The following is a 25,728-nucleotide window of genomic DNA, read 5'->3' on the forward strand; positions in this document are numbered from 1 at the left end:
TTTTCCCCCCTGACACAAACGCCTCCCAGCCATCCCTCAGCCCCTCCGGGCGCTGCCTCCATTTCCTTCCTGAACGTCCCCGGCGCCTGTATTGTAAGTTCCCATCATGTGATGGGAGTCGAAGGGCAGCGCAAACCAGAAAAAAAACCTTACAGCGCCGGGGACGTTCAGGAAGGAAGTGGAGGCGGCTCACGGAGGCCCTGAGTGACGTCTGGGAGGCGTTTGTGTCAGGGGGGAAAAGACATGCCCCCCTGACAAACTGCAGGTATGAGGGGCGTTTGCAGGGGCCCGAAATAAAAGAGCCGCTTTGACAGAATGCAGCATTATTGCTGCGCAAGATGGCTCTTTTAGTTAAAAACACTTGGGGGGGTGGGGGGGGGGGGTGTTGACAGGTTCCCTTTTAATTATGTATTGCTGCCAAGTAAATGCCGGTACAGTGTGCGTCTCGTATACAGTTCTATGCTACATCCTCGTCCTTTACTTGTTCTACAGCCAAGTCGTCATTCACGTCTTCCTTCCATTGTGAAGGTCGTTATTGATTGTGTTTCTCACAAACTATTTTAGACTAGACAGATGGCCGCTTTCTCTCCGTTATTGATTGGTGTTTCTCATTAACTGGAACTGTTATTTATGACGTTAAGGCTTGAGGGTAAAGTATTTCTTAAGTATCTTTGTGTAACCGTTAAGAATATTACAACAATTTACTCTGATCTGCTGGTAGAAAAGACAAACTTTGTCCTACTTTTTAGAAAACAAAATCTTATGACCCAAAACAACACACAAAAGGGAAAACTCTGCAGGAAAAGCGGCTGTAACATGCTGGCTCTTATGTGACCAGTGTGATGGTCTTGTCTCTAAAATTGTTATTTTTCTCTAGTTCAAGAGAAAGTGTCATAAGAGAAAGTGATTTATGATTTCAAAGGATTGTCCGGGATTGTATAAATTGCTTTACCACGGGCCATTGCGTTATGGGAACGCGCTTAACGGACAGCGTTGCACGGCGAAATTAACGCCGTGCAACGCGTCCGTTAGCGCGCCCATTCACGGCAATGGGAACGCGCAGCACTAGCGCGTGCCATGTTCGGCACGCGCTAGCGACGCGCCGGTGATTCCTGGCGCGCCGCAGACAGTGCTTGCAGCGTCCGAGGCGCGCCCGCGGTCCGTTCCCCACTCTCGCAGATCGGGGATCTGCGAGAGCGGGGACGTTACCGCGACCCCAGGACGCGGCCCCATTAAAAACATTGCGTTAGCGCAACCCGCTAGCGCTAAACGGGTTGCACTAACGCAATCTGACCCTAGCCTAAGGACTAACGGGCAGGAAGTTGCTAACAAACTACCTGGTTTTCCTGGTGCCGGTCGCTAAAGACCGATTTGGGCAGCGATGCAGCAGCCTCCACTGCTAATGAGTCTGATCCTGTCTATTGCACCTGGCTGCTGTAAAGTACATTCCCCAATGCTTTTTAACAGAAGCTCAGGCATGATGGCCGTCCCCATTGTCATGTACAAGAAATAATAAAAATAAAATAAAAATTAAAGCTGATTTTTTCATACCAACATAAAAAAATCTATGTAGCGCTATCTGGTTTTAATGATAAAAAAATACTGTTTTCTTACCACTTTAGTACTAGTGACCTATCCTTATATTGGAGGGGGTCTCTGACACCTGGCAACATCCCCGATCAGCTGTCGGTGGCGGACGCCAGAACAGTGTACAGGGTGGAACATCAGCCCTGTCGGCTGGTTGGTGGCTGCTGCCGAGAACTGCGGATCAGGCCAAGTATTTGGTCATCAGGATCAAAGTGGTGGAAAATCCCTTTGAATTAGGAAAAAGGACTGTACATAAGATAACGATTGCTAGGATAATGCAATGGCCAGACATTACATTGTACAATACAGGTTGGTTGTCCAGTAAGTTGTGGGTTTTTTTTTTAAAGGAAATTTTATTTCTAAATTCTAAATAATGTGTATTATCATATTCATCCCACTTGATCTGGCATCCGTTGTGATCTAGTATCCATTGTGATCTGGCGTCCGCTGTGATCTGGCATCCATTATGGTCTGGCATCCGTTATGGTCTGGCATCCGTTATGGTCTGGCGTCTGTTATGGTCTGGCGTCCGTTATGGTCTGGCGTCCGTTATGGTCTGGCGTCCGTTATGGTCTGTCGTCCGTTATGGTCTGGCATCCGTTATGGTCTGGCATCCGTTATGGTCTGGCATCCGTTATGGTCTGGCGTCCGTTATGGTCTGGCGTCCGTTATGGTCTGGCATCCGTTATGGTCTGTCATCCGTTATGGTCTGGCATCCGTTATGGTCTGGCATCCGTTATGGTTTGGCATCCGTTATGGTCTGGCGTCCGTTATGGTCTGTCATCCGTTATGGTCTGTCATCCGTTATGGTCTGGCATCCGTTATGGTCTGGCATCCGTTATGGTCTGGCATCCGTTATGGTCTGGCGTCCGTTATGGTCTGGCGTCCGTTATGGTCTGGCATCCGTTATGGTCTGTCATCCGTTATGGTCTGGCATCCGTTATGGTCTGTCATTCATGTTCAGGTCGATAGAGTACTTACAATGGCCACTTTTTTGTAACTTGCATTATAGACCTAAGCGTTATTTTACTCCATAGGCTTACTGTATATAAAAATATGAAGTCATCTGTACTTACCCCGCCTCTCTGACGTTCCAGTGGTCCCCTCAGCCTTTATTGATATGGCTGCAGTGGTGATATCAGAACTACTTCATGTGACCACTGCAGCTAATCACTGGGCTCAACAGTGATGTGATTGAAGACTTCTCAAGACCGCTGCTTCCAGTGTTTGGCTGCTTTGCTCACGTGATGTCATATTGATGTCACCGCTACAGAAATATCAGCACAGATTGGGGACTGTGGCAGAGAGCCCGCTCAGGAGCGGCAGGGGGTGAGTACAGCGGATTTTGCTATGACTACATAAAAGAATCATATGGAATGAAAGATTAAAGACCGGCAGCCACTCTAATTATCGAAGCGTGGTAGCGTACCTTCACGCATTTAATTGACACTTTCTGGGACATCTGAAGCTTCATCCCGATTTCATTTTCAGAGCTGTTCAGCTTTCTTTTAGTGACTTTTGCACACGTTCTGCCCCATTCTCATGTCTTTTTGGGACATTCGCACATACAATGAGCGTTCAGTGGTTTGTAGCAGCTTAGTAATATGTGTGTGTTTCATTTAACTTCAGTTTCTTTGCTTCCCTTTTGGTTTTGTTCCTTTTTCTTCCAGACAGGATGAGCAGCCAAGACCTTTTGCTCTTCATCCCTGCTTAAAAACCAGCGAGGAGGAGCTCCAGTTTCTGCAGACGTGTGCCCAGGTGCTCGTTCTGTGTCTGATGCCGACCCGGGATGCCCAGTCTCGCAGTTTGCGCATTGTTCTCTCTGAAATACTTGCCACCAAAGGTGTGTACGAGGATCAGATCCCTGCCGTTGTTTTATTAGTCTCACACCTTGTGAAACTACAATAATAGCACATTTCTATATACAGGATTGCATAAAATAACATTTCTATTAGTTACTGTAGTTTGAAATGAAATGTCACCGCTTGATATTCATTTGTTTTGTTTTTTTATGATTACTTTTTATTAAATATGGTTTCTTGATTTATATGCCTTGACAAACAAAGTAAGCCATTCTATTAAGAGAGAATTTGTTTTAGTATTTTTTTTCTTTATTATGATGTGTAGTTCATTACAGTATAGAAGCATGCATTTTCTATATTGTTAGCAGTCCACGAAGGAAAGTTTCTGCTTCACAGCCACTTATATTTTATTTTACCATGAAAATACAAGTGCATCTAATTAAATATCATGGATTTATCTGTACAAATCCTTTTCAGAGCGATATGTTCCCAAAGTAACAGACCACAACAAGCTCTTTGTAGTCTGATCCTGCAGTTTTGTTTTTTTCCGTTTTCTTTCAATTTCTTGCTTATGAAGCCAAATGTAAGTTAGAAGAAAATTGCATCTAATATTGTGCGCTGACATCTCCTTAAACTGAATCTGTCCCCAGGTTTTTGCTACCTTCCCTGAGAGCAGCATGATATAGAGACCGAGAACCTGAATCTAACAATGTGTCACTTAGATAACTGGGTGCAGCAGTTGTGGCACGATCAGAGTTCTTGGATATAGAATGCAGCAGAGCGGAGAAAGCTAACCCCACCCCACCAGGCTGTGTATGTGGATCGCCCCGTCAGGGTACTCGGTACCGGGTCCTGCAGTTCACAGGGGGATGTCACGGTGGCTGACTCGGTTCGTGGCCCTGGGACGTCTGTGTAAAAGGGAAATGTCTTTAAAGGAATAGAGTTTATGTTCGTGACGCCACCTGTGGTATTCGGTCAGGGCGACCGACGCTGCTTTAAGGGGTCCGCTGGGGTGATGTTATGGCAGCTAGGTGGTATACCTTCCCACAGGTGAAGTTTATCCCCAGGGCTTCCCAGTGTGTAGATGGTGGATGGTGAGAGGCGCAGTGAAGAATGAGGACACAACGTTGCAGTCTCTTTACCTTTACTGAAGACTTCAGCATCCACAGTCCAGGGCACAGACCACAGGGCAGGCAGAGTCCGGCCGGTTGGAGGCAAGTCCAGAGTCCCCTTTGTCCAGGTGGAAATCAGTAGCCTTCCCTTGCGCTGCGGTGGTGTATTCCCTTACTGCCTATGGCTTCACATAAGGGTCTCACAGATGTGGTGGTCTTCTCTCTCTCTCTGTCCCCCATATAGGATAGATCAAAACCCGTATGACTGGTGACTTGAGCCTGTTTAGATGTCACCGTGCCTCCTGGATGTAGGTGCGGACAGGTAACTTGCAATTAGCTGTCTTGCCGGTCTCTGAAATAAGGCGTAGAGGTCCTTACTCCCTCGGTGTTATGGCTACCGGGATTTCGCGCCTCAGAAGGAGACAGCGCGAGCGGGGCTGGTCCCCATCTGGTGTCCTCTCCTTGTCTTTGACTTCCTTTACTCTCGCTGCAATACAGTTCTGCCTTTCAATGTCTCTTTCTGGGAGCTGCAGCTCTGAGGGCATGCACAGCTCCTTTAACCTTCCATCCTCCTCAGACTCTGGCCTGGAACTAGCAGAACTCCTGTCTGGAGCTCTGCCAGGAGCTGACTCCTGTCTGGATATATATATATATATATATATATATATATATATATATATATATATATATATATATATATATATATATATATAGGGAGTGACCTAATAATAGGAGCAGAAGCTCCCCCTGGTGGTCTGGAGTCTGAAATGTGCTGCTGGATGCAGTTGTCTTTCTTTGCCTCCAAACATAGCATCACTCTCCCCGAGAGGAAAGCAATGCCACTGTGACGACCAGGACCCTGGGGAGCCGCATATGTAAGAAGTCTATTGACAATGAGCTACTTATCACTTGGGGGCGGAGTCGGACCAGTCATTACATACCAGCTAGGCATAGAAATGATAATGTCCTGGTGCTAAAACCTTCATTGTTAGTAAGTAGCATTACACCGCCTGATCAATGACACATCATTGAATTTAGTGTTTTAACCCCTACCTCATGCTGTCCTCTGATTATATAGCAAAAAACCTGCTGACAAACTCCCTATAATAGTGACTCAAATGTTTTCATAGGTTCTGCAGACACAAAATGTCATCTTTACTTTTTAATTTAAAATTTGCCTTACAATATGGAGGCATCATGACAATAAAAATGGTTCTTAGGCCTCATTCACATGTTACTTTAGCACATACGTATTGTATCCGTTTTTCTTTCAAGGATGCGACACGTACCCATTATAACCTGTAGTGCTATTCACATGTCTATGTTTTTTCAAGGACTATGTGTCTGTGCAAGAGACAGAGACATGTCCGTTTTTTTTCTAGGTGACACAGATAAAAAGAGCTAATACAAGTCCGTAAAAAACACATACATCCGTGCTTAACATTGCAAAGTAATTTATCCAGCTGTGTAAAACACTGGTGACACACTTATGGTAAAAATGAACACACGGTATGTTGTGCTCCACTCTAGGGAAATAATTTGCATATTCCTGGTGCATTCTGGGAAGAATGAAGAATCGTCACGAGTCTTAAGATCTTTGGGTGTAGCTGGATCGAGGTGTTGGAAGGAAATCGGAAATTCAACAGAAATTAATTTTGTTCAACATGGAGAAGATTACCCATATGGTGTGTGTAGTTTGTGCTATATGTTTTTGAAAGAGGAAAAGACAAACTTTACTTGCCAGAAATGCAAGCTTGTGAGTCTGTTAGATAAAAAGGTGAAAAGTCTTCAGGAGAAAATAGCTACACTGAAGCTCACTAAAGATGAGAATTTCCTTGACAGAGCAGAAGAATATCTTCAGAATGTTGCAAGAGAAGAACTTTTCAATGTTCCTGCAGAAGCTAATGACAGAGTAGATATCACTATTTAGGATGTTCGAAAACTAGCACCTTTCAATGTACCTGCAGAAGAAGAGAAATGGAAGCGTGTGATCCAAAGAAGCAGAAGGATGAGCAGGCAGTAAGTACCCATACCAATGAAGAACCGCTTCCGGGCTCTCACTTGGGACAACTACAAAGATGTACATCAAAAAGTGCTTTTCCCACAAAGAACACCCCAGTACGCAATCACAAGTCTCTTTAAGTGAGAAAAATAAGCACTTACCTCACAAGGAGTGTGTTTTCTTCCAGGTGCCCAAATCAAAGATGTGTCCGATGGGTATCAAGACTCTTCAGTGCTACAGATGACTACCAATGTCTATTAATACATTTAGAAACAAATTACACATAAAAAAAACCTAGAAACTATATACAGAGAACATGATCTAGGCCAAAAAATGAAGGAACTAGGAGCGCAGGTGGTCTTCTCTTCCATCCTCCCAGTGGATGGGCATGAAACAAGGAGATTGAACAGGTTTCTACAAGTGAACAACTGGCTATGTCGATGGTGCAATCAGCAATGTTTTGTATTTTTTGACCATGAAGGGAATTACTTGTATGATGGAATCCTTGCTAGAGGTTTCTTTCTTAAGAAAACAGGAAAACACGTATTTGGTAGATGCCTTGCTACACTGATCAGGAAAGCTTTAAACTAGAGCAATATGGGATGGGAAATATATTACCAGGAAAAAACATGTTGCTAATTAATTCTTTTGAGAACCTTGCTATTAGAAGTTGAAATAAATAGCAAAAACAACTAATTCTCAACGAAAATAGAGGAGCAAGAGAAACAGACTATGAACTGAATTGTCTATACAAGTGCACAGAGCACGGGAAACAAACAAACAAGCAGAATAGGATCTGCTAACACAGGAAGAGAGATATGTCATAGGCATCGCTGAAACTTGGTGGGATGATACACATGATTCGATTGCAAACCTTGAAGGCTACAACTTATTTATTAGAAAGAGGATTAACAAGAGTGGAGGAGGGATTGCATTGTATGTTAGGAAAACTATCTCTACAGAGATCCAAGCTTGAGAGAATGGTAGCTCTGCATAAACTGATGAGTGAAGGTACCGTCACATTTAGCGACGCTGCAGCGATCTAGACAACGATGCCGATCACTGCAGCATCGCTGTTTGGTCGCTGGAGAGCTGTCACACAGACAGCTCTCCAGCGACCAACGATCCCGAAGTCCCCGGGTAACCAGGGTAAACATCGGGTTACTAAGCGCAGGGCCGCACTTAGTAACCCGATGTTTACCCTGGTTACCATTGTAAATGTAAAAAAACAAACACTACATACTCACATTCCGGTGTCTGGTCACGTCCCTCGCCTTCAGCTTCCCGTCACCGCTGTGCTTTACGGCCGGCCGGCGCTCAGTCAGTGCGGGAAGCTGAAGGCGAGGGACGTGACCAGACACCGGAATGTAAGTATGTAGTGTTTGTTTTTTTACATTTACAATGGTAACCAGGGTAAACATCGGGTTACTAAGCGCGGCCCTGCGCTTAGTAACCCAATGTTTACCCTGGTTACCAGTGAAGACATTGCTGAATCGGCGTCACACACGCCGATTCAGCGATGTCAGCGGGTGATCCAGCGACGAAATAAAGTCCTGGACTTTCCCCAGCGACCAACGATCTCCCAGCAGGGGCCTGATCGTTGGTCGCTGTCACACATAACAATTTCGTTAACGATATCGTTGCTACGTCACAAAAAGCAACGATATCGTTATGTGTGACGGTACCTTTAGAATTCAAGGAGAGAAGGACAGAAACGACACTACTATAGGTGTTTACTATAGGCCACCTGGACAGACGGAAAATATGGATAAACCCCCTTTTTACATCAGATGTCCTTGCTATCAAAAAAAGTACATGGTGAACATGGGAGATTTTAACTCTCCAGATATTTGTTGGGAATCTCTCTCAGGTAGAAGTAATGGGTCCAGAAAATTTCTGCTGACAACTTTATCGTTCAGAAGGTAGCAGAGCAAACAAGAGGATCAGCCATCTTGGACCTATTTCTCAACAACAGGGAGGAAATGGTTGAAGAAAAGGTGGCTGGGACTTTAGGAGGCAGCGATCATGCTATCCTTGAATTTTGTATTACAAGAGGAGGAAGACCAGCGAGAATTCAGACTTTAAAGTTGGACTTCAGAAAGGCAAATTTTAATAGACTAAGAAAGAGGGTTGGATAGGTCTAATGGCTGGAAGTTCTAAAGTACAGAAATGTTCAAGAAGGATGGGAGATTTTGCTAAATGAAATTCTCACTGCACAATCAGTAGCCATCCTGAAAAGAAGGAAGAATTGGAAGCCTTTAAAGAAACCAGGATGGATGAACTCGGAACTTAAACGCGTGTTACAAAGGAAAAATGAAATTTATATTAAATGGAAAGAGGGGTATATCTAAAGAAGAATATAATGCTCTTTGCAGGGAGTGCAAGGCAAGCATTAGTAGAGCTGAAGCCAGTAATGAAGTGAGGCTTGCAAGGGAGACCAAAAGCAATAAAAAAGGATTTTGGGGTGTGTCCAAAGCAAAATAGAGGTCAAAGATCATGAAGGATTTTTACAGGATGAATAGGGTAAAGTGGTCAAAAATGATGTTGAGTTGTCCGAACTTATAAATTCCTGCTTGGTATCTGTGTTCTCTAAGAAAGCAATTGTAGCTTCAATTGATCTTCATGGTGCTAGCGAGTAAATGAAATAATCCACTCAATCTATAAACAGAGAGATTAGTGAGGGAACACTTGGCTAATTTTAAATGAATTTTAATCTCCTGGTTCACATCAATTATATCATGGGGTACTGCCATAGATGGCAGAGGAAAGTACAGAACCACTAGCCAGAATCTTTGAAAAATCCTGGAGAAAAGGAGAAGTCACAGAAGATTGATGAAGAGAAAATGTTATCCTTATCTTCAAAAAAAGAAAAGATGGAACCAGGAAATTACAGGCCAGTGAGCCTTTGTTCTATACCAGGAAAGAAAATTAGAAATACAGAATGGAAGTAATAGAACAAAGCAACAGTATGTGTGCAAAAGACTTGGGTATACTAGTAGATCATAGACTGCATATGACTCAACAGTGTGATGCAGCAGCAAAAAAGGCAAACACAGTTCTGTGATGTATTAAGAGAAGCATAGAGTCTAGATCACGTGAAGTAATTATGCCCATCTACTCCTCCTTGATCAGACCTCATCTGGAATACGATGTTTAGTCCTGGACACCACATTTTAGAAAAGACATTGAAAAACTGGAGCAAATTCGGAGAAGTGCTACCAGGATGGTGAGTGGACTGCAAAGTATGTCCTACAAGGAACAGTTAAAGGATCTTGGAATGTTTAGCTTGCAAAAAAGAAGACTAAGAGGAGACTTTATAGCGGTATACAAATATCTGAAGGGCTGTCACAGTGTAGAGGGATCATCCTTATCCTCATTTGCACATGGAAACATGAGAAGCAATGGATTGAAACTGAAAGGGAGAAGATACAGATTACATAATAGATAAACCTTTTTGATAGTGAGGGTGATCAATGAGTGGAGCAGGCTGCCATGAGAGGTGGTGAATTCTCCTTCAATGGAAGTCTTCAAAGGCTGCAACAGGAATAGAATAACCGGTCTCTGGAGCACAAAGACACGAGTTAGGGTAAAAGAACAACGTGTTTCAATGGCGTGTGCCGTCTTCTTCAGGTGGATATTTAAAAATATCCACCTGAAGAAGACTGTGCACGCCGTTGAAACGCGTTGTGGTTTTACCCTAACTTGTGTCTGTGTTCTCCTTCTGTGCTCCTGAGACCGGCTATTCTGTTCCTGTTGCAAGTCTTTCTCCTCCGTTGTGGGGTATCCGGCTGGAGCTGCGGGGACCTGCGCACTTATTTCCGCCTCATTGGAACGGCCGCTAGTTCTCCTTCTACAAACCGCCATTTGTTGTTCTACATCCACTATTCAAACAAAGGCTGGACAGACATCTGTCTGAGATGGTTTAGTGAATCCTGCATTGAGCAGGGAGTTGGGACACAATAACCCTAAAGGTCCCTTCCTACTGTAATATTCAAGGATTTTATGATTCACTAGGAGATCTCCAGCTACATCCTCCTTTTCCTTTGTCAGTCTGACATCTTTACTTCCGTGCAAGGAGACTGATGGCACCCAACTGAAAAACAAACCTTCAGGATGAAGCTGGAATAACCCCCTCTGTGCTGAATGAGAGATTTATTTCTTCACTTATGACAGCCGTGTTCCCCGCAACAATTGAGGTGTGCGACTCGGCTCTTATCAGTTGAGAAACAGGTCTCAGGACCTGTTCATCTTCAGCCTACAGTCCATATTGATGCATGACTAGAACAGGTTTCAGTTTGTATTCTATCAGGGGACACCATTTTATCTAATTTTTGGAGATCCCTCCTGAAGGTCGTCAGCTGCCTCCATGTTCAACCAAGACGCAGACTCTCAATAGTCCTCCAGTTCCTCTGGAGTGATTTTTTTTTATGTAGTCCAGAAGATTTGGTTCTGTTTTTGCTTTATTTTTTTTGCAAAGCATACAAATTTTTGCTGTAATGAGTTTCTGAAAACATTTAAAACAAAAATAGACCATTTTTGATTTTTGCACAATATTTATGAACCACGTGTGCCAATTTGAAAACTTTGGCACAGAAGACAGCAACAAATACCACAAAAAAAAGAAAAGAAAAGTGACTTAAACCCTTGGTGACGGGGCCAATTTTCTAAATTCTGACGAATGTCACTTTATGTGGTGATAACTCTGGAATGCTTCAATAAATCCCATTGATTTTGAGATTTATTTTTCATGGCACATTATTATTTATGATAATGGTAAATTTAGGTTGATATGTTTTGTGTTTATTTATAAAAAAAAATCAGAAGCTTGACAAAAATGTTAAAAAAAATTGCCATTTTCAAACTTTGAATGATTATCACATAGTCATACCACACAAAAACATTAATAAATAACATTTCCCACATGTTGGCTTTACATCAGCGCCATTGTTAAAATGCTCATTTATTTTGTTAGCCTTTTAGGAGGTTTTAAAAATGTAGCAGTAATTTTTAATTTTTTCAAAGAAATTTTCAAAATTTATTTTTTTGAGGCACCTATCCATGTTTGAAGTGACTTTGGGGGTCCCATATATTGGAAAACCCCACATGTGATACCATTTTAAAAACAGCACCCCTCGACATATTGAAAACTGCTGTCAGATAGTTTATTAACCCTTCAGATGATTTTCAGGAATTAATGCAAAGTGGTATAGCAGGAATGAAAAAATGTTTACCACCTAAATGTCGCTAACTTCTAAACTGACCGCTGTAGCCGGGAGACTCTAAGGCCGCTATTTGGCCATGAACTGCTATGGCAAACATCAGGACCACACAATCATGATCTCAGTGTGTCAATTAGATTATAGCGGAAGCCCCCACAATCTATTAACAATTTATTTGATGTAGTCACTTTTGACAGCAGCAACTAAGGGGTTAAACAGATATGTACGGTGCCAACACTGATCGTTTGTGATACAGCAAGTTGTCAAATATAGGGTACAGTTCACAGCTGCTGTGGATTGTCAACTGTATGGGGATGATATTCTCTTATATCTCAGGTCAGTAGAAAGAAGTATTGGCTGTCATTAAGGGGTTATAAAGAACAGAAATGAAAATGGTGAATCAGTCTTCATTTTAAAACTTGTGTATCAGATGGAATATCAACAAAAATAAAAAGATCAGTGTCAACCACTGTTTGTTGGATCCTAACGTAAGACTTCCGGCTATACTGTATATACATCTGCAATAGTATGTGCAGATGTGAAATAAATACAGCCAGTCCCCAGGTTACAAACTATTTGAGGACTGTGATTTATTCGTAATTTGAATATGTAAGTTGGAACATGGCCAGGAAAAAAAAACTAATCTCGCCAAATCTCTGACATTTCAAGCCACCCAGCTCCTTGCTGTGCAGTCCTCTCCTTTATGTTGTACTGTGCCACATCCCTAACTTCTTCACTCTAGGCCTCGTTCTGTCTGGGTTCATGATCCGTCAAGTGCCTCGTCTTCTTCATCTTCACTACAGGCCAGGACCTACGGCTATGTCTAGTCTTCAGAGGTTACTGGTGCTCGTCTTGATGTCCTAACATCGCGACCTTACAGCACACGCTGACTTCTGAAGCCTGAACGTGACCGGGAGTCATGGCCTATAGTGAAGATTGGGCGCACATCAGCAGAAAGCCGAGGTCTGGAGAGGTGAGTGATGAAGTGGTTTTATTTATTTTTTTAAAATTTTTTTGTATCTACGAGTTGTTCACAAGTCAGATATTTGTATGTCGGGGAGGAATTTTCCAAGTTCTACAGTAGGTTTTTTTTTCAATTTTTTTTTATGTTCCGTCTGTATCTTAAGAATAATTCTTGCGTTTTCAACTCCATTTTCTTGTACAGCACCACAAAATGATATAAAATCACTTAGTCATGTCTCCATCACACTGTTTTACAAAAAGTTTAATTCATGTTTTTAAATTGCTATATTGCTGTGGCGGAGTGCCGCTCCGGTAGCACTGCAGCACACGGACTCTGCCAAGTTCACAGCTTTGATATCCTTCATCTTTGCATGTCCTGATTCTGTTTCTTCAGTGCTGAAGCCTTTGGTGGAGCTGCTGAGTGATCCGGATTACATTAATCAGATGCTGCTCAGCCAGCTGGAGTACAGGGAGCAGGTGAACGAGCGTCACAAGAAGGCCTATACATACGCCCCATCTTATGAGGAGTTTATCAAGCTGATCACAAGCAGCTCCGACATTGAGTTCCTTAAACAGCTAAGGTACATTACTCTTCCTAAAAAAATATCTATATAGTTGTTTGATCACAGTGAATATTACTCTATGCCTCTGCTGTTTTTCGAGTTTACCTTATTTGATCCTTTGTTTGCTGATGTCAACCATCTTGTGATTCTCAATAAATAAAGCATTGACAACAAACATAGTGAATATTACAGGTGGTGATGTGTAATATCGCAGAGCGGCACCCGACACTGTTGGATTTTTGCAGTCCATAATCATAGTCTTGTGAAACGACCTGTCATCCACCACACAGGATGTAGGATCTGTTTGATAATGAGGTGCGATGTACCACAATCACACCGTGCAATAATATTGGAGTATCTATGTGGAGCCCAGCTCTTAAAGGGGTTCTCCATGATAAGGCCTTGATAATTTTTTTAGTTTTTGCCCAAGTATTTGTCAGGAATATTCCACAACAAATACTTCTGAAAGAAAATTCTGACATGTGCCACAGTGTTATACATCAGTCGTTTACTCTAATGATATAAAATAAAAGTGTATATTGGTGTGTTTGTGCAGCCAGGGCTTTTTTGCATCATAATCCTAACATAATCTAAAAACACAGCATTACAAAACCCTTAGAAATACATGGCTGCTTTCTTTCAGCAATGACACTTTTTTTGGGTAGTGTCTGACTTTGCAGGTTATCTCCATTGAAGTGATTGGTGCTAAGCTGCAAGCAATGCCACAAGTGTTAGAAAGTTCGAGGCCAGGATTTTCTAATGCTGTAGAAACTCATTTAATCAAAACTTGAAATTTCTAGAGCATTACTTTAAGGCTACGGTCACACTATCAGTATTTGGTCAATATTTCATCAGTATTTGTAAGCCAAAACCAGGAGTGGGTCAAAAATACAGACTTGGTGACGTGTTTCTATTATAGCTTTCCCTTCTGTTTGTTCCACTCCTGATTTTGGCTTACAAATACTGATGTAAAATACTGACCCCATACTGATAGTGTGACCATAGCCTTAGGCATTTTCCAGGAACATTAAAAAAGGAATTAAAGGCATTATAAATAAACTAGATGGTGGCCCGATTCTAACGTATCGGGTATTCTAGAATATGTATAGTAGCATATAGCACAGCCGATGTAGTATATAGCACAGCCACATAGTATATAGCACAGCCCACTTAGTATATAGCACAGCCCACGTAGTATATAACACAGCCCACATAGTATATAACACAGCCCACATAGTATATAACACAGCCCACGTAGTATATAACACAGCCCACGTAGTATATAACACAGCCCACGTAGTATATAACACAGCCCATGTAGTACTGTATATAACAGCCCACATAGTATATTGCACAGCCACTTAGAATATAGCACAGCCCACGTAGTATATAACACAGCCCACGTAGTATATAACACAGCCCACGTAGTACTGTATATAACAGCCCACATAGTATATTGCACAGCCACTTAGAATATAGCACAGTAGTGTTGAGCGATACCTTCCGATATCGGAAAGTATCGGTATCAGATAGGATCGGCCGATATTCAAAAAATATCGGATATCGCCGATACCGATACCCGATCCCAATGCAAGTCAATGGGACCAAAATATCGGAATTAAAATAAACCCTTTCTTGCCTTGTAGGTTCATTCTACATGAAGGAAAACAACTAAGAATAATGCCGGATGTATTTGGGGAGGTGGCGGAGACATTAAAGTCATAGAGGTTTATCCCAATCAAATAGAATAGCATGTTTTTTGTTTTTTTTTTAAGACGTTCGGAGTGACAAAGATATTGACTATGTACATTTTTTTTTTTATTTTGTCAGATATTGATGTTTCACTATTCCACGCCCTTCCCCTTCTTTTTTTTTTTTCTTTTCCCACACTTTCATCTTCATCATCATCAGCATCTTTGACATCAACTTCTTCTTCACCTTATTCATCTTCTTCTTCATCCTTTACCTTTTTTTTTTTTTTTATTACATTCTTCATATTCATTTTATTCAACTATTATTATTCTTCCTATTCTACATATTCTTTTTATTCCACTGTTATTATTCTTCCTATTCTACTTCTTCATCATATTCTCATTTGTGACAGGCATTCCTGTAGTTGTTATCTATAAAAGTTTGAAGATTACACCTTCCGTTCTGCCAGTCACAAAAGTTACATTTGTCCGCGTTCAGTTTGGCCTGCAGCATCAGGCTTTATCCAGGGGCACCACGAGGAGGAACGGACTCACCCCCATACACTGCTTAGTCTTCTTCTGCATATAATTTAGATAATATCTTTTGCTCTGATATTAAGTCTTATGCTTAATGTTCTTCTGCTCTTTGTTATGCAGCCTCTTGTTCTTCTGCTTCTCGGTCTTCCATGTCGTCGTCTCCAGGGTCGTCGTCTCCAATGTCGTCATCTCCGCCGTCGTCGTCTCAGCCGTCGTCGTCTCCGCCGTCGTCGTCTCCGCCGTCGTCGTCGTCGTCGTCATCGGGGTGGTCTTCCGGGTCGTCGTCGTCGTCGTCATCGGGGTGGTCTTCCGGGTCGTCGACTTTAGGGTCTTCAACTTGGAAATGTAGCAGAAGGTACAAGAAGGCTGAGAAAATGCCAAGAACCAGCTGATGTGACTGGAACTCGGATGGCTACCCGAAGGTTCAAGAGCCTATGGAACTACCGAGGACCAGCTGACGTTACTGGAACCCGGTTACTAAGCAGGAGGTACCCGTGCTAAAAAGCACTACCAAGGACCGCCTGACGTTGGCGGAACTCGGATACCCAGAAGGAGGCACCTAAGCCAAAGGCTCTGCCCGGAACCAGCTGACGGTACTGGAACCAGGATGGGGAGCAGAAGGTACAAGAGCAAAAGACACTGCCGAGAACCAGCTGACGGTACTGGAACCCGGATGGGTAGCCGAAGGTCCAAGAGCCAATGGAACTACCGAGGACCAGCTGACGTTACTGGAACCCGGTTACTAAGCAGGAGGTACCCGTGCTAAAAAGCACTACCAAGGACCGCCTGACGTTGGCGGAACTCGGATACCCAGAAGGAGGCACCTAAGCCAAAGGCTCGGCCTGGAACCAGCTGACGGTGCTGGAACCAGGTGGTGGACCCGAAGGTCCACAGGAGAGAACAGCTAGGCCGCGAGGCAGCCGCAGTTACCGAACCCCAACAGTCCTACAGGGGGAGCTGGGCCTACTGGCACTACAGAACCAGCCTTGACTACCAGTTCACGCAGCCCACATAGGAAGCTCCTAAACTGGAGGCACCCTGGAGTTGGCTAACCCGACAGCACCACGACGGGGCAAGCATAGGTGTCTCAGTGAGCTTGACACAACCCGGAAACAGCTGACGGTGCTGAAACCAGGCTTGGCACGAGGGAGTACCTGTGTCAATAACACTGCCGAGAACCAGCTGGCGTTGCTGGAACCCAGATGCGTTGCCCCAGTGTGCAAGAGCCAATGGCACGACCGAGGACCAGCTGGCGGTGCTGGAACCCGGTTACTAAGCTGTAGGTGCCCGCGCTTAAAAGCACTACCAAGGACCGCCTGACGTTGGCGGAACTCGGATACCCAGGAGGAGGCACCTAAGCCAAAGGCTCGGCCTGGAACCAGCTGACGGTGCTGGAACCAGGTGGTGGACCCGAAGGTCCACAGGAGAGGAGAGAACAGCTAGGCCGCGAGGCAGCCGCAGTTACCGAACCCCAACAGTCCTACAGGGGGAGCTGGGCCTACTGGCACTACAGAACCAGCCTTGACTACCAGTTCACGCAGCCCACATAGGAAGCTCCAAAACTGGAGGCACCCTGGAGTTGGCTAACCCGACCGCAACACGACGGGGCAAGCATAGGCGTCTCAGTGAGCTTGACACAACCCGGAAACAGCTGACGGTGCTGAAACCTGGCTTGGCACGAGGGAGTACCTGTGACAAGAACACTGCCGAGAACCAGCTGGCGGTGCTGGAACCCAGATGCGTTGCCCCAGTGTGCAAGAGCCAATGGCACGACCGAGGACCAGCTGGCGGTGCTGGAACCCGGTTACTAAGCTGTAGGTGCCCGCGCTTAAAAGCACTACCAAGGACCGCCTGACGTTGGCGGAACTCGGATACCCAGGAGGAGGCACCTAAGCCAAAGGCTCGGCCTGGAACCAGCTGACGGTGCTGGAACCAGGTGGTGGACCCCAAGGCCCACAGGAGAGGAGAGAACAGCTAGGCCGCGAGGCAGCCGCAGTTACCGAACCCCAACAGTCCTACAGGGGGAGCTGGGCCTACTGGCACTACAGAACCAGCCTTGACTACCAGTTCACGCAGCCCACATAGGAAGCTCCTAAACTGGAGGCACCCTGGAGTTGGCTAACCCGACCGCACCACGACGGGGCAAGCATAGGCGTCTCAGCGAGTTTGACACAACCCGGAAACAGCTGACGGTGCTGAAACCAGGTTTGGCACGAGGGAGTACCTGTGACAAAAACACTGCCGAGAACCAGCTGGCGGTGCTGGAACCCAGATGCGTTGCCCCAGTGTGCAAGAGCCAATGGCACGACCGAGGACCAGCTGGCGGTGCTGGAACCCGGTTACTAAGCTGTAGGTGCCCGCGCTTAAAAGCACTACCAAGGACCGCCTGACGTTGGCGGAACTCGGATACCCAGGAGGAGGCACCTAAGCCAAAGGCTCGGCCTGGAACCAGCTGACGGTGCTGGAACCAGGTGGTGGACCCCAAGGCCCACAGGAGAGGAGAGAACAGCTAGGCCGCGAGGCAGCCGCAGTTACCGAACCCCAACAGTCCTACAGGGGGAGCTGGGCCTACTGGCACTACAGAACCAGCCTTGACTACCAGTTCACGCAGCCCACATAGGAAGCTCCTAAACTGGAGGCACCCTGGAGTTGGCTAACCCGACCGCACCACGACGGGGCAAGCATAGGCGTCTCAGCGAGTTTGACACAACCCGGAAACAGCTGACGGTGCTGAAACCAGGTTTGGCACGAGGGAGTACCTGTGACAAAAACACTGCCGAGAACCAGCTGGCGGTGCTGGAACCCAGATGCGTTGCCTATTAAAGATTGTCTTCCTAGAGCCCCAACTAGCGGTGCTGGAGCAAAGGGTAAGCAGGGGGAGCAGAGTGTAGGCCGAAGCCTGCACTGGAGGCAGCTTTGTGTCAGCGTTGCGTTTGCAGGACACTTTGCCGGCTACACAGTGTGGGAACAGCTGGCGTTGCTGAACCCCACTAACACAATGGCGGGTGTTTTTCTCTGTGCAGCTAGCACTTGCGGGCAAAAACTTGCGATGTTAGAGCCCGTGGTGAAGCAGGAGGAGGAGGAGAGGAGCAGAGTGTAGGCCGAAGCCTAGTTGAACCAATTTCAAAGGAAACCTTTAACCCCCCCTCAGGTGTTACAAACTACAAGAGACACACCTTGTGCAGTATTAATGCTGCACAAGTGAAAGGTTGCTCTATTAATTTGTCTACTTGCACACGCTGAATGAAAGACGTACACAATTTAGCCCATTCTACAGTCAAACTGTAGTGGATGCGTGACTTGGCTGTTTAAGGAGACGCAGCACAGGTGTCCCAAATAACGCCTTGGTGCTTGGCGCAGCTTCCTGAGCGTTGTTATTTGCTGTACAGGAGTCTGCGCTCTTGTGTTATCCCTTGGCAATGCCCTGTTAGAGCTGCCCGTCTTATGACCTCATTTCATGTTGGCCGGTGCGGTTAACGATGGCCATAAATCCCAGACCCACAGTGCCTTTTCATAAAGTCACACTGCGGTGCTGGGATTCGTGGCCTTGAGCAGTAAATATTTTGGCCGCTCACACACGTCCTTACACCTGCTTCAGACTGGGCGGCCTCTGCTGATCCCTTCTCGCATGCCGCGGCCATGAGGCTGCACAGTCTGAAGAAGGCGGAAGGAGATGAGTTAAGACAGGCGAAGATATGCACTGCTCGTGCCCATCAATCACACCCTCGCAGTCAAAATGTATGAGACAACGAGGGGCATTGTGTCGGGCAGGGCGGACGCACAGGCACAGCCAGCCAACCAATGATGTCAGAAGACGGGCAGCGCTAACAGTGGGGGTGCTGCGTGTCATTAGAAAGGAAAGTCACACCTCAGGGACAGTGGAATGGTCTCTAATGAGACACATTTTGTACGTGTTGAGTTCCACGTGGGCAAGGAGAAAAAGTCAGCCACCTTGTACAAATGCAGCAGTACTGCTGTACAAGGTGGCTGTTATACATAGAAACACCTGGGGGGGTGGGGCCAGGTTCCCTTTAATTTCAGTTCATGTGCCTGCGTGGCGTTTGCAGGTCACGTTGCCGGCTACACAGCAGGGGAACAGCTGGCGGTGCTGAACCCCACTAACACATTGGCTGGTGTTTTTCTCTGTGCAGCTAGCACTTCCGGGCAGAAATTGGAGGTGTTTGAGCCCAGGGTCAGCAGGAGGAGGAGAGGAGCAGAGTGTAGGCCGAAGCCTGCACTGGTGGCAGCTTTTGGTCGGTTGTGCCAGCGTGGCTTGTGCTGGACACGATGTCGGCTACACAGCAGGGGAACAGCTGGCGGTGCTGAACCCCACTAACACATTGGCTGGTGTTTTTCTCTGTGCAGCTAGCATGTCCGGGCAGAAGCTGGCGGTGTTTGAGCCCAGGGTCAGCAGGAGGAGGAGAGGAGCAGAGTGTAAGCCGAAGCCTGCACTGGTGGCAGCTTTTGGTCGGTTGTGCCAGCGTGGCTTGTGCTGGACACGATGTCGGCTACACAGCAGGGGAACAGCTGGCGGTGCTGAACCCCACTAACACATTGGCTGGTGTTTTTCTCTGTGCAGCTAGCAGTTCCGGGCAAAAACTAGCGGTGTTTGAGCCCAGGGTCAGCAGGAGAGGAGCAGAGTGTAGGCCGAAGCCTGCACTGGTGGCAGCTTTTGGTCGGTTGTGCCAGCGTGGCTTGTGCTGGACACGATGTCGACTACACAGCAGGGGAACAGCTGGCGTTGCTGAACCCTACTGACACATTGACTGGTGTTTTTCTCTGTGCAGATCGCATGTCCGGGCAAAAACTGGCGGTGTTAGAGCCCAGGGTCAGCAGGAGGAGGAGAGGAGCAGAGTGTAGGCCGAAGCCTAGTTGAACCAATTTCAAAGGTTACCTTTAACCCCCCCTCAGGTGTTGCAAGGTACAAGAGCCACACCTTGTGCAGCATTAATGCTGCACAAGTAAAAGGTTGCTCTATTTAGTTTGCTCCTTGCACACGCTGAATAAAACACGTACACTATTTAGCCCATTATACTGTCAAACAGTTGTGGAGGCGTGACTTGTCTTTTTAAGGAGACGCAGCACAGGTGTCAAAATTTACACCTAGCTGCTGTGCGCAGATTCCTGAGCGTTGTTATTTGCTGTACAGGAGTCTGCGCTATTGGGATCCCTTGGCCATGCGCTGTGAGCGCTTCCTGTCTTCTGACCTCATTTCATGTCGGCCGTTGCGGTTAGCGATGGACATGAATCCCAGACCCACAGTGTGTTTTCAAAAAATCACACTGCGTGGCTGGGATTCGTGGCCTTGTGCAGTAAATATGTTTGACACTCACACATGTCCTTACACCAGCTTCAGACTGGGCGACCTCATCTGATCCCTTATCGCCTGCCGCGGCCATGAGGACACCCAGTCTGAAGAAGGCGGAAGGAGATGAGTGAACACAGGCAAACATATGCACTGCACATGCCCATCAATCACACCCTCGCTGTCCAAAAAAATTAGACACCGAGGGGCGTTGTTTCGAGCAGGGCAGACGCACAGGCGCAGCCAGCTAACCAATGATGTCAAAAGACGGGCAGCGCTAACAAGGGTGGTGCTGCGTATCATTAGAAAGGAAAGTCACACCTCAGGGACAGTGGAATGGTCTCAATGAGACACATTTTGTACGTGTTGAGTTCCACGTGGGCAAGGAGAAAAAGTCAGCCACCTTGTACAAATGCAGCAGTACTGCTGTACAAGGTGGCTGTTATACATAGAAACACCTGGGGGTGGGGGGCAGGCTCCCTTCAATTTCAGTTCATATGCCTGCGTGGCGTTTGCAGGTCACGTTGCAAGCTACACAGCAGGGGAACAGCTGGCGTTGCTGAACCCCACTGACACATTGACTGGTGTTTTTCTCTGTGCAGATCGCATGTCCGGGCAAAAACTGGCGGTGTTAGAGCCCAGGGTCAGCAGGAGGAGGAGAGGAGCAATGTGTAGGCCGAAGCCTGCACTGGTGGCAGCTTTTGGTTGGTTGTGCCAGCGTGGCTTGTGCTGGACACGATGCAAGCTACACAGCAGGTGAACAGCTGGCGTTGCTGAACCCCACTGACACATTGACTGGTGTTTTTCTCTGTGCAGCTCGCATATCCGGGCAAAAACTGGCGGTGTTAGAGCCCAGGGTCAGCAGGAGGAGGAGAGGAGCAATGTGTAGGCCGAAGCCTGCACTGTTGGCAGCTTTTGGTCGGTTGTGCCAGCGTGGCTTGTGCTGGACACGATGCAAGCTACACAGCAGGGGAACAGCTGGCGTTGCTGAACCCCACTGACACATTGACTGGTGTTTTTCTCTGTGCAGATCGCATGTCCGGGCAAAAACTGGCGGTGTTAGAGCCCAGGGTCAGCAGGAGGAGGAGAGGAGCAGAGTGTAGGCCGAAGCCTAGTTGAACCAATTTCAAAGGTTACCTTTAACCCCCCCTCAGGTGTTGCAAGGTACAAGAGCCACACCTTGTGCAGCATTAATGCTGCACAAGTAAAAGGTTGCTCTATTTAGTTTGCTCCTTGCACACGCTGAATAAAACACGTACACTATTTAGCCCATTATACTGTCAAACAGTTGTGGAGGCGTGACTTGTCTTTTTAAGGAGACGCAGCACAGGTGTCAAAATTTGCACCTAGGTACTGGGCGCAGATTCCTGAGCGTTGTTATTTGCTGTACAGGAGTCTGCGCTATTGTGATCCCTTGGCCATGCGCTGTGAGCGCTTCCTGTCTTCTGACCTCATTTCATGTCGGCCGTTGCGGTTAGCGATGGACATGAATCCCAGACCCACAGTGTGTTTTCAAAAAATCACACTGCGTGGCTGGGATTCGTGGCCTTGTGCAGTAAATAGGTTTGCCGCTTACACATGTCCTTACACCTGCTCCAGACTGGGCGGCCTCAGCTGATCCCTTATCGCCTACCACGGCCAGGAGGCCGCACAGTCTGAAGAAGGCGGAAGGAGATGAGTTAAGACAGGCGAACATATGCACTGCTCGTGCCCATAAACCACACCCTCGCTGACAAAATAAATATGACAACGAGGGGCGTTGTTTCTAGCAGGGCGGATGCACAGGCGCAGCCAGCTAACCATGATGACAAAAGACGGGAAACGCTACCAAGGGGGGTGCTGCATATCATTAGAAAGGAAAGTCACACCTCAGGGACAGTGGAATGGTCTCAATGAGACACATTTTGTACGTGTTGAGTTCCACGTGGGCAAGGAGAAAAAGTCAGCCACCTTGTACAAATGCAGCAGTACTGCTGTACTAGGTGGCTGTTATACATAGAAACACCTGGGGGGGTGGGGCCAGGTTCCCTTTAATTTCAGTTCATGTGCCTGCGTGGCGTTTGCAGGTCACGTTGCCGGCTACACAGCAGGGGAACAGCTGGCGGTGCTGAACCTAACTAACACATTGGCTGGTGTTTTTCTCTGTGCAGCTAGCACTTCCGGGCAAAAACTAGCGGTGTTTGAGCCCAGGGTCAGCAGGAGGAGGAGAGGAGCAGAGTGTAGGCCGAAGCCTGCACTGGTGGCAGCTTTTGTTCTGTTGTGCCAGCGTGGCTTGTGCTGGACACGTTGCCGACTACACAGCAGGGGAACAGCTGGCGGTGCTGAACCCCACTGACACATCACCTAGTGTTTTTTCTGTGTAGACAACACTTCCAGGTGGCAACTGACAGTGTTGAAACCCAGGGAATCAAAGAGGAGCAGAGTGTAGGCCGAAGCCTGCAGTGGAGCAAGTTGAAAGGGAACCTTTAACCCCCCCCCCCAGGCATTTGTTGCTGAAAGAGCCATCTTGTACAGCAGTAATACTGCACATGGAAAATGGTGGCTCCGAAAATTATGCTCCTTGCAAACGCTGAAGTACACACTCATATAATGTGTCCCCTCACACCGTCAAACCATCCCGGAAGTGGGACTTTCCTTTGTAATGTGACACAGCACAGCCGTCATTCCAACCCCCTTGGTGCCGGGCGCCACCTCCTCAACGTTGTTTGGTTCTGTCACGGAGCCCGCGCTGTAATGTTATCCCTTGGCCATGCACAGTTAGCGGTGCCCGTCTTCTGACATCATGTAGGTGTCAGGCTGGCAGTGCCTGTGCGTCCAAGCTGCCCTAGATTAAACCTTGCAGTGTCATCTAATGTAGTCCCACTGCGGGCCAGGGATCCATGGGCATGCGCAGTGCATATCATCGCCTCTCACTCACCTCCTTCCTGCTTCTTCAGACTGTGCGGCGTCACGGCCGTGGCATGCTATTAGGGATCAGCTGACGCCGCCTAGTCTGAAGAAGGGGAGTGAGAGGCTAGTATATGCACTGCGCATGGCCATGGATACCAGGCCCACTGTGGGATCACATTAGACGACACTGCGAGGTGTGATTTCGGGCAGCGTGGACGCACAGGCGCAGCCAGGACGACAACAAATGATGTCAGAGGACGGGCAGCGCAAACTGTGCATGGCCAAGGGATAACATAACAGCGCAGGGTCCATGACGGAATCAAACAACGCTAAGGAGGCAGCGCACGGTGCCAAGGGGGTAGCAATGACGGCTGTGCTGCGTCACATTACAAAGGAAAGTCCCACCTCCGGGACGGTTGGACGGTGTGAGGGGACACATTACATGAGTGTGTAGTTCAGCGTTTGCAAGGAGCATAATTTCAAGAGCGACCTTTCCCTTGTGCAGTATTAGTGCTGCACATGGTGGCTCTTTCAGTAACAAACGCCTAGGGGGGGGGGGGGGACAGGTCCCCTTACATTTTAGTTGTGCCAGCGTGGCGGTCGCATGACACGTTGCCGGATACACAGCTGGGGATCAGCTGACGTTACTGAACCCCAATAACAGAGGAGCGACTGTTGACTGTACACACAGCACTTCCAGGCACCAACTGGCGGTGTTAGAGCCCAGGGACAGCAGGAGGAGCAGATTGGAGGTATTGCCGCACACACAGCTGGGGATCAGCTGACGTTACTGAACCCCAATAACAGAGGAGCGACTGTTGACTGTGCACACAGCACTTCCAGGCACCAACTGGCGGTGTTAGAGCCCAGGAACAACAGGAGGAGCAGATTGGAGGTATTGCCGCACACACAGCTGGGGATCAGCTGACGTTACTGAACCCCAATAACAGAGGAGCGACTGTTGACTGTGCACACAGCACTTCCAGGCACCAACTGGCGGTGTTAGAGCCCAGGGACAGCAGGAGGAGCAGAGGAACAGAGTGTAGGCCGAAGCCTGATTGGAGCAAGTTGAAAGGGAACTTTTAACCCCCCCCCCCAAGACGTTTGTAGCTGAAAGAGCCATCTTGTGCAGCACTAACGATGCAAAAGGAAAAGGTGGTTCTTTTAATTATGCTCCTTGCAAACACCGAAGTAAACACTAAAAATGTGTCCCCTTATACCGTTAAACCGTCCCGGAGGTGCGAATTTCCTTCGTAATGGGACACAGCACAGCTGACATTCCTATACCCTTGGTGCCGTGCGCTGCCTCCTCAGCGTTGTTTTAAGCTGTCACGGAGCCTGCGCTGTTCTGTTAGCCCTTGGCCATGCCCAATTAGCGCTGCCTGTCTTCTGACATAATTTGGTGTCAGGCTGTTACTGCCTGTGCGTCCACGCTGCTCCAGATCCCACCTCGCAGTCTCTTCCAACGTAATCCCACTGCGGGCCTTGGAACCATGGACATGCACAGTGCATATCCTCGACTCTCACTCCCCTCCTTCCCTCTTCTTCAGACTGTGCGGTGTCACGGCCGTGGCATGCTATTAGGGATCAGCTGACGGCGCACAGTCTAAAGAAGGCGGAGGGAAATGAGCGAGAGCCCGAGGGGAAGATATGCACTGCGCATGGCCATGGATCCCAGGCCCGCAGTGTGACTCAATCAGAAGACACAGCGAGGCGGGATCTCGGGCAGCGCGGCCGCACAGGCGCAGCCAGCCTGACACCAAATTATGTCAGAAGACAGGCAGCGCAAATAGGGCATGCCCAAGGGATAACAGAACAGCGCAGGCTCCGTGACAGCTTAAAACAACGCTGAGGAGGCAGCGCATGGCATCAAGGGGGTAGGAATGACGGCTGTGCTGCGTCACATTGCGAAGGAAAGTTTCATCTCCGGGACAGTATAACGGTATCAGTGAACACATTTTATAAGTGTTAAGTTCTGCGTGTGCAAGGAGCTAAAAAAAAAGAGCTACCTTTTCCTTGTGCAGCATTACTGCTGCACAAGATGGCTCTTTCAGTAAC

The 25,728-nt window shown here is 47.2% G+C and overlaps 1 protein-coding gene across 1 annotated transcript in view; it reads left to right on the plus strand.

Annotated features, from left to right (window-relative positions):
- The window catches only part of SNX25 (sorting nexin 25), a 416,995-nt gene that overhangs the window by 179,002 nt on the left and 212,265 nt on the right, over nucleotides 1-25,728 (plus strand). Inside the window, exons 4-5 of the mRNA XM_069744322.1 lie at nucleotides 3,258-3,430; nucleotides 13,080-13,266. Coding sequence (XP_069600423.1) covers nucleotides 3,258-3,430; nucleotides 13,080-13,266 — 360 coding nt within the window. The remainder of the gene's footprint in view (nucleotides 1-3,257; nucleotides 3,431-13,079; nucleotides 13,267-25,728) is intronic.

The sequence above is a fragment of the Ranitomeya imitator genome, chromosome 1 (genome assembly GCF_032444005.1).
Source record: "Ranitomeya imitator isolate aRanImi1 chromosome 1, aRanImi1.pri, whole genome shotgun sequence".
In the NCBI taxonomy this organism is placed as follows: Eukaryota; Metazoa; Chordata; class Amphibia; order Anura; family Dendrobatidae; genus Ranitomeya; species Ranitomeya imitator.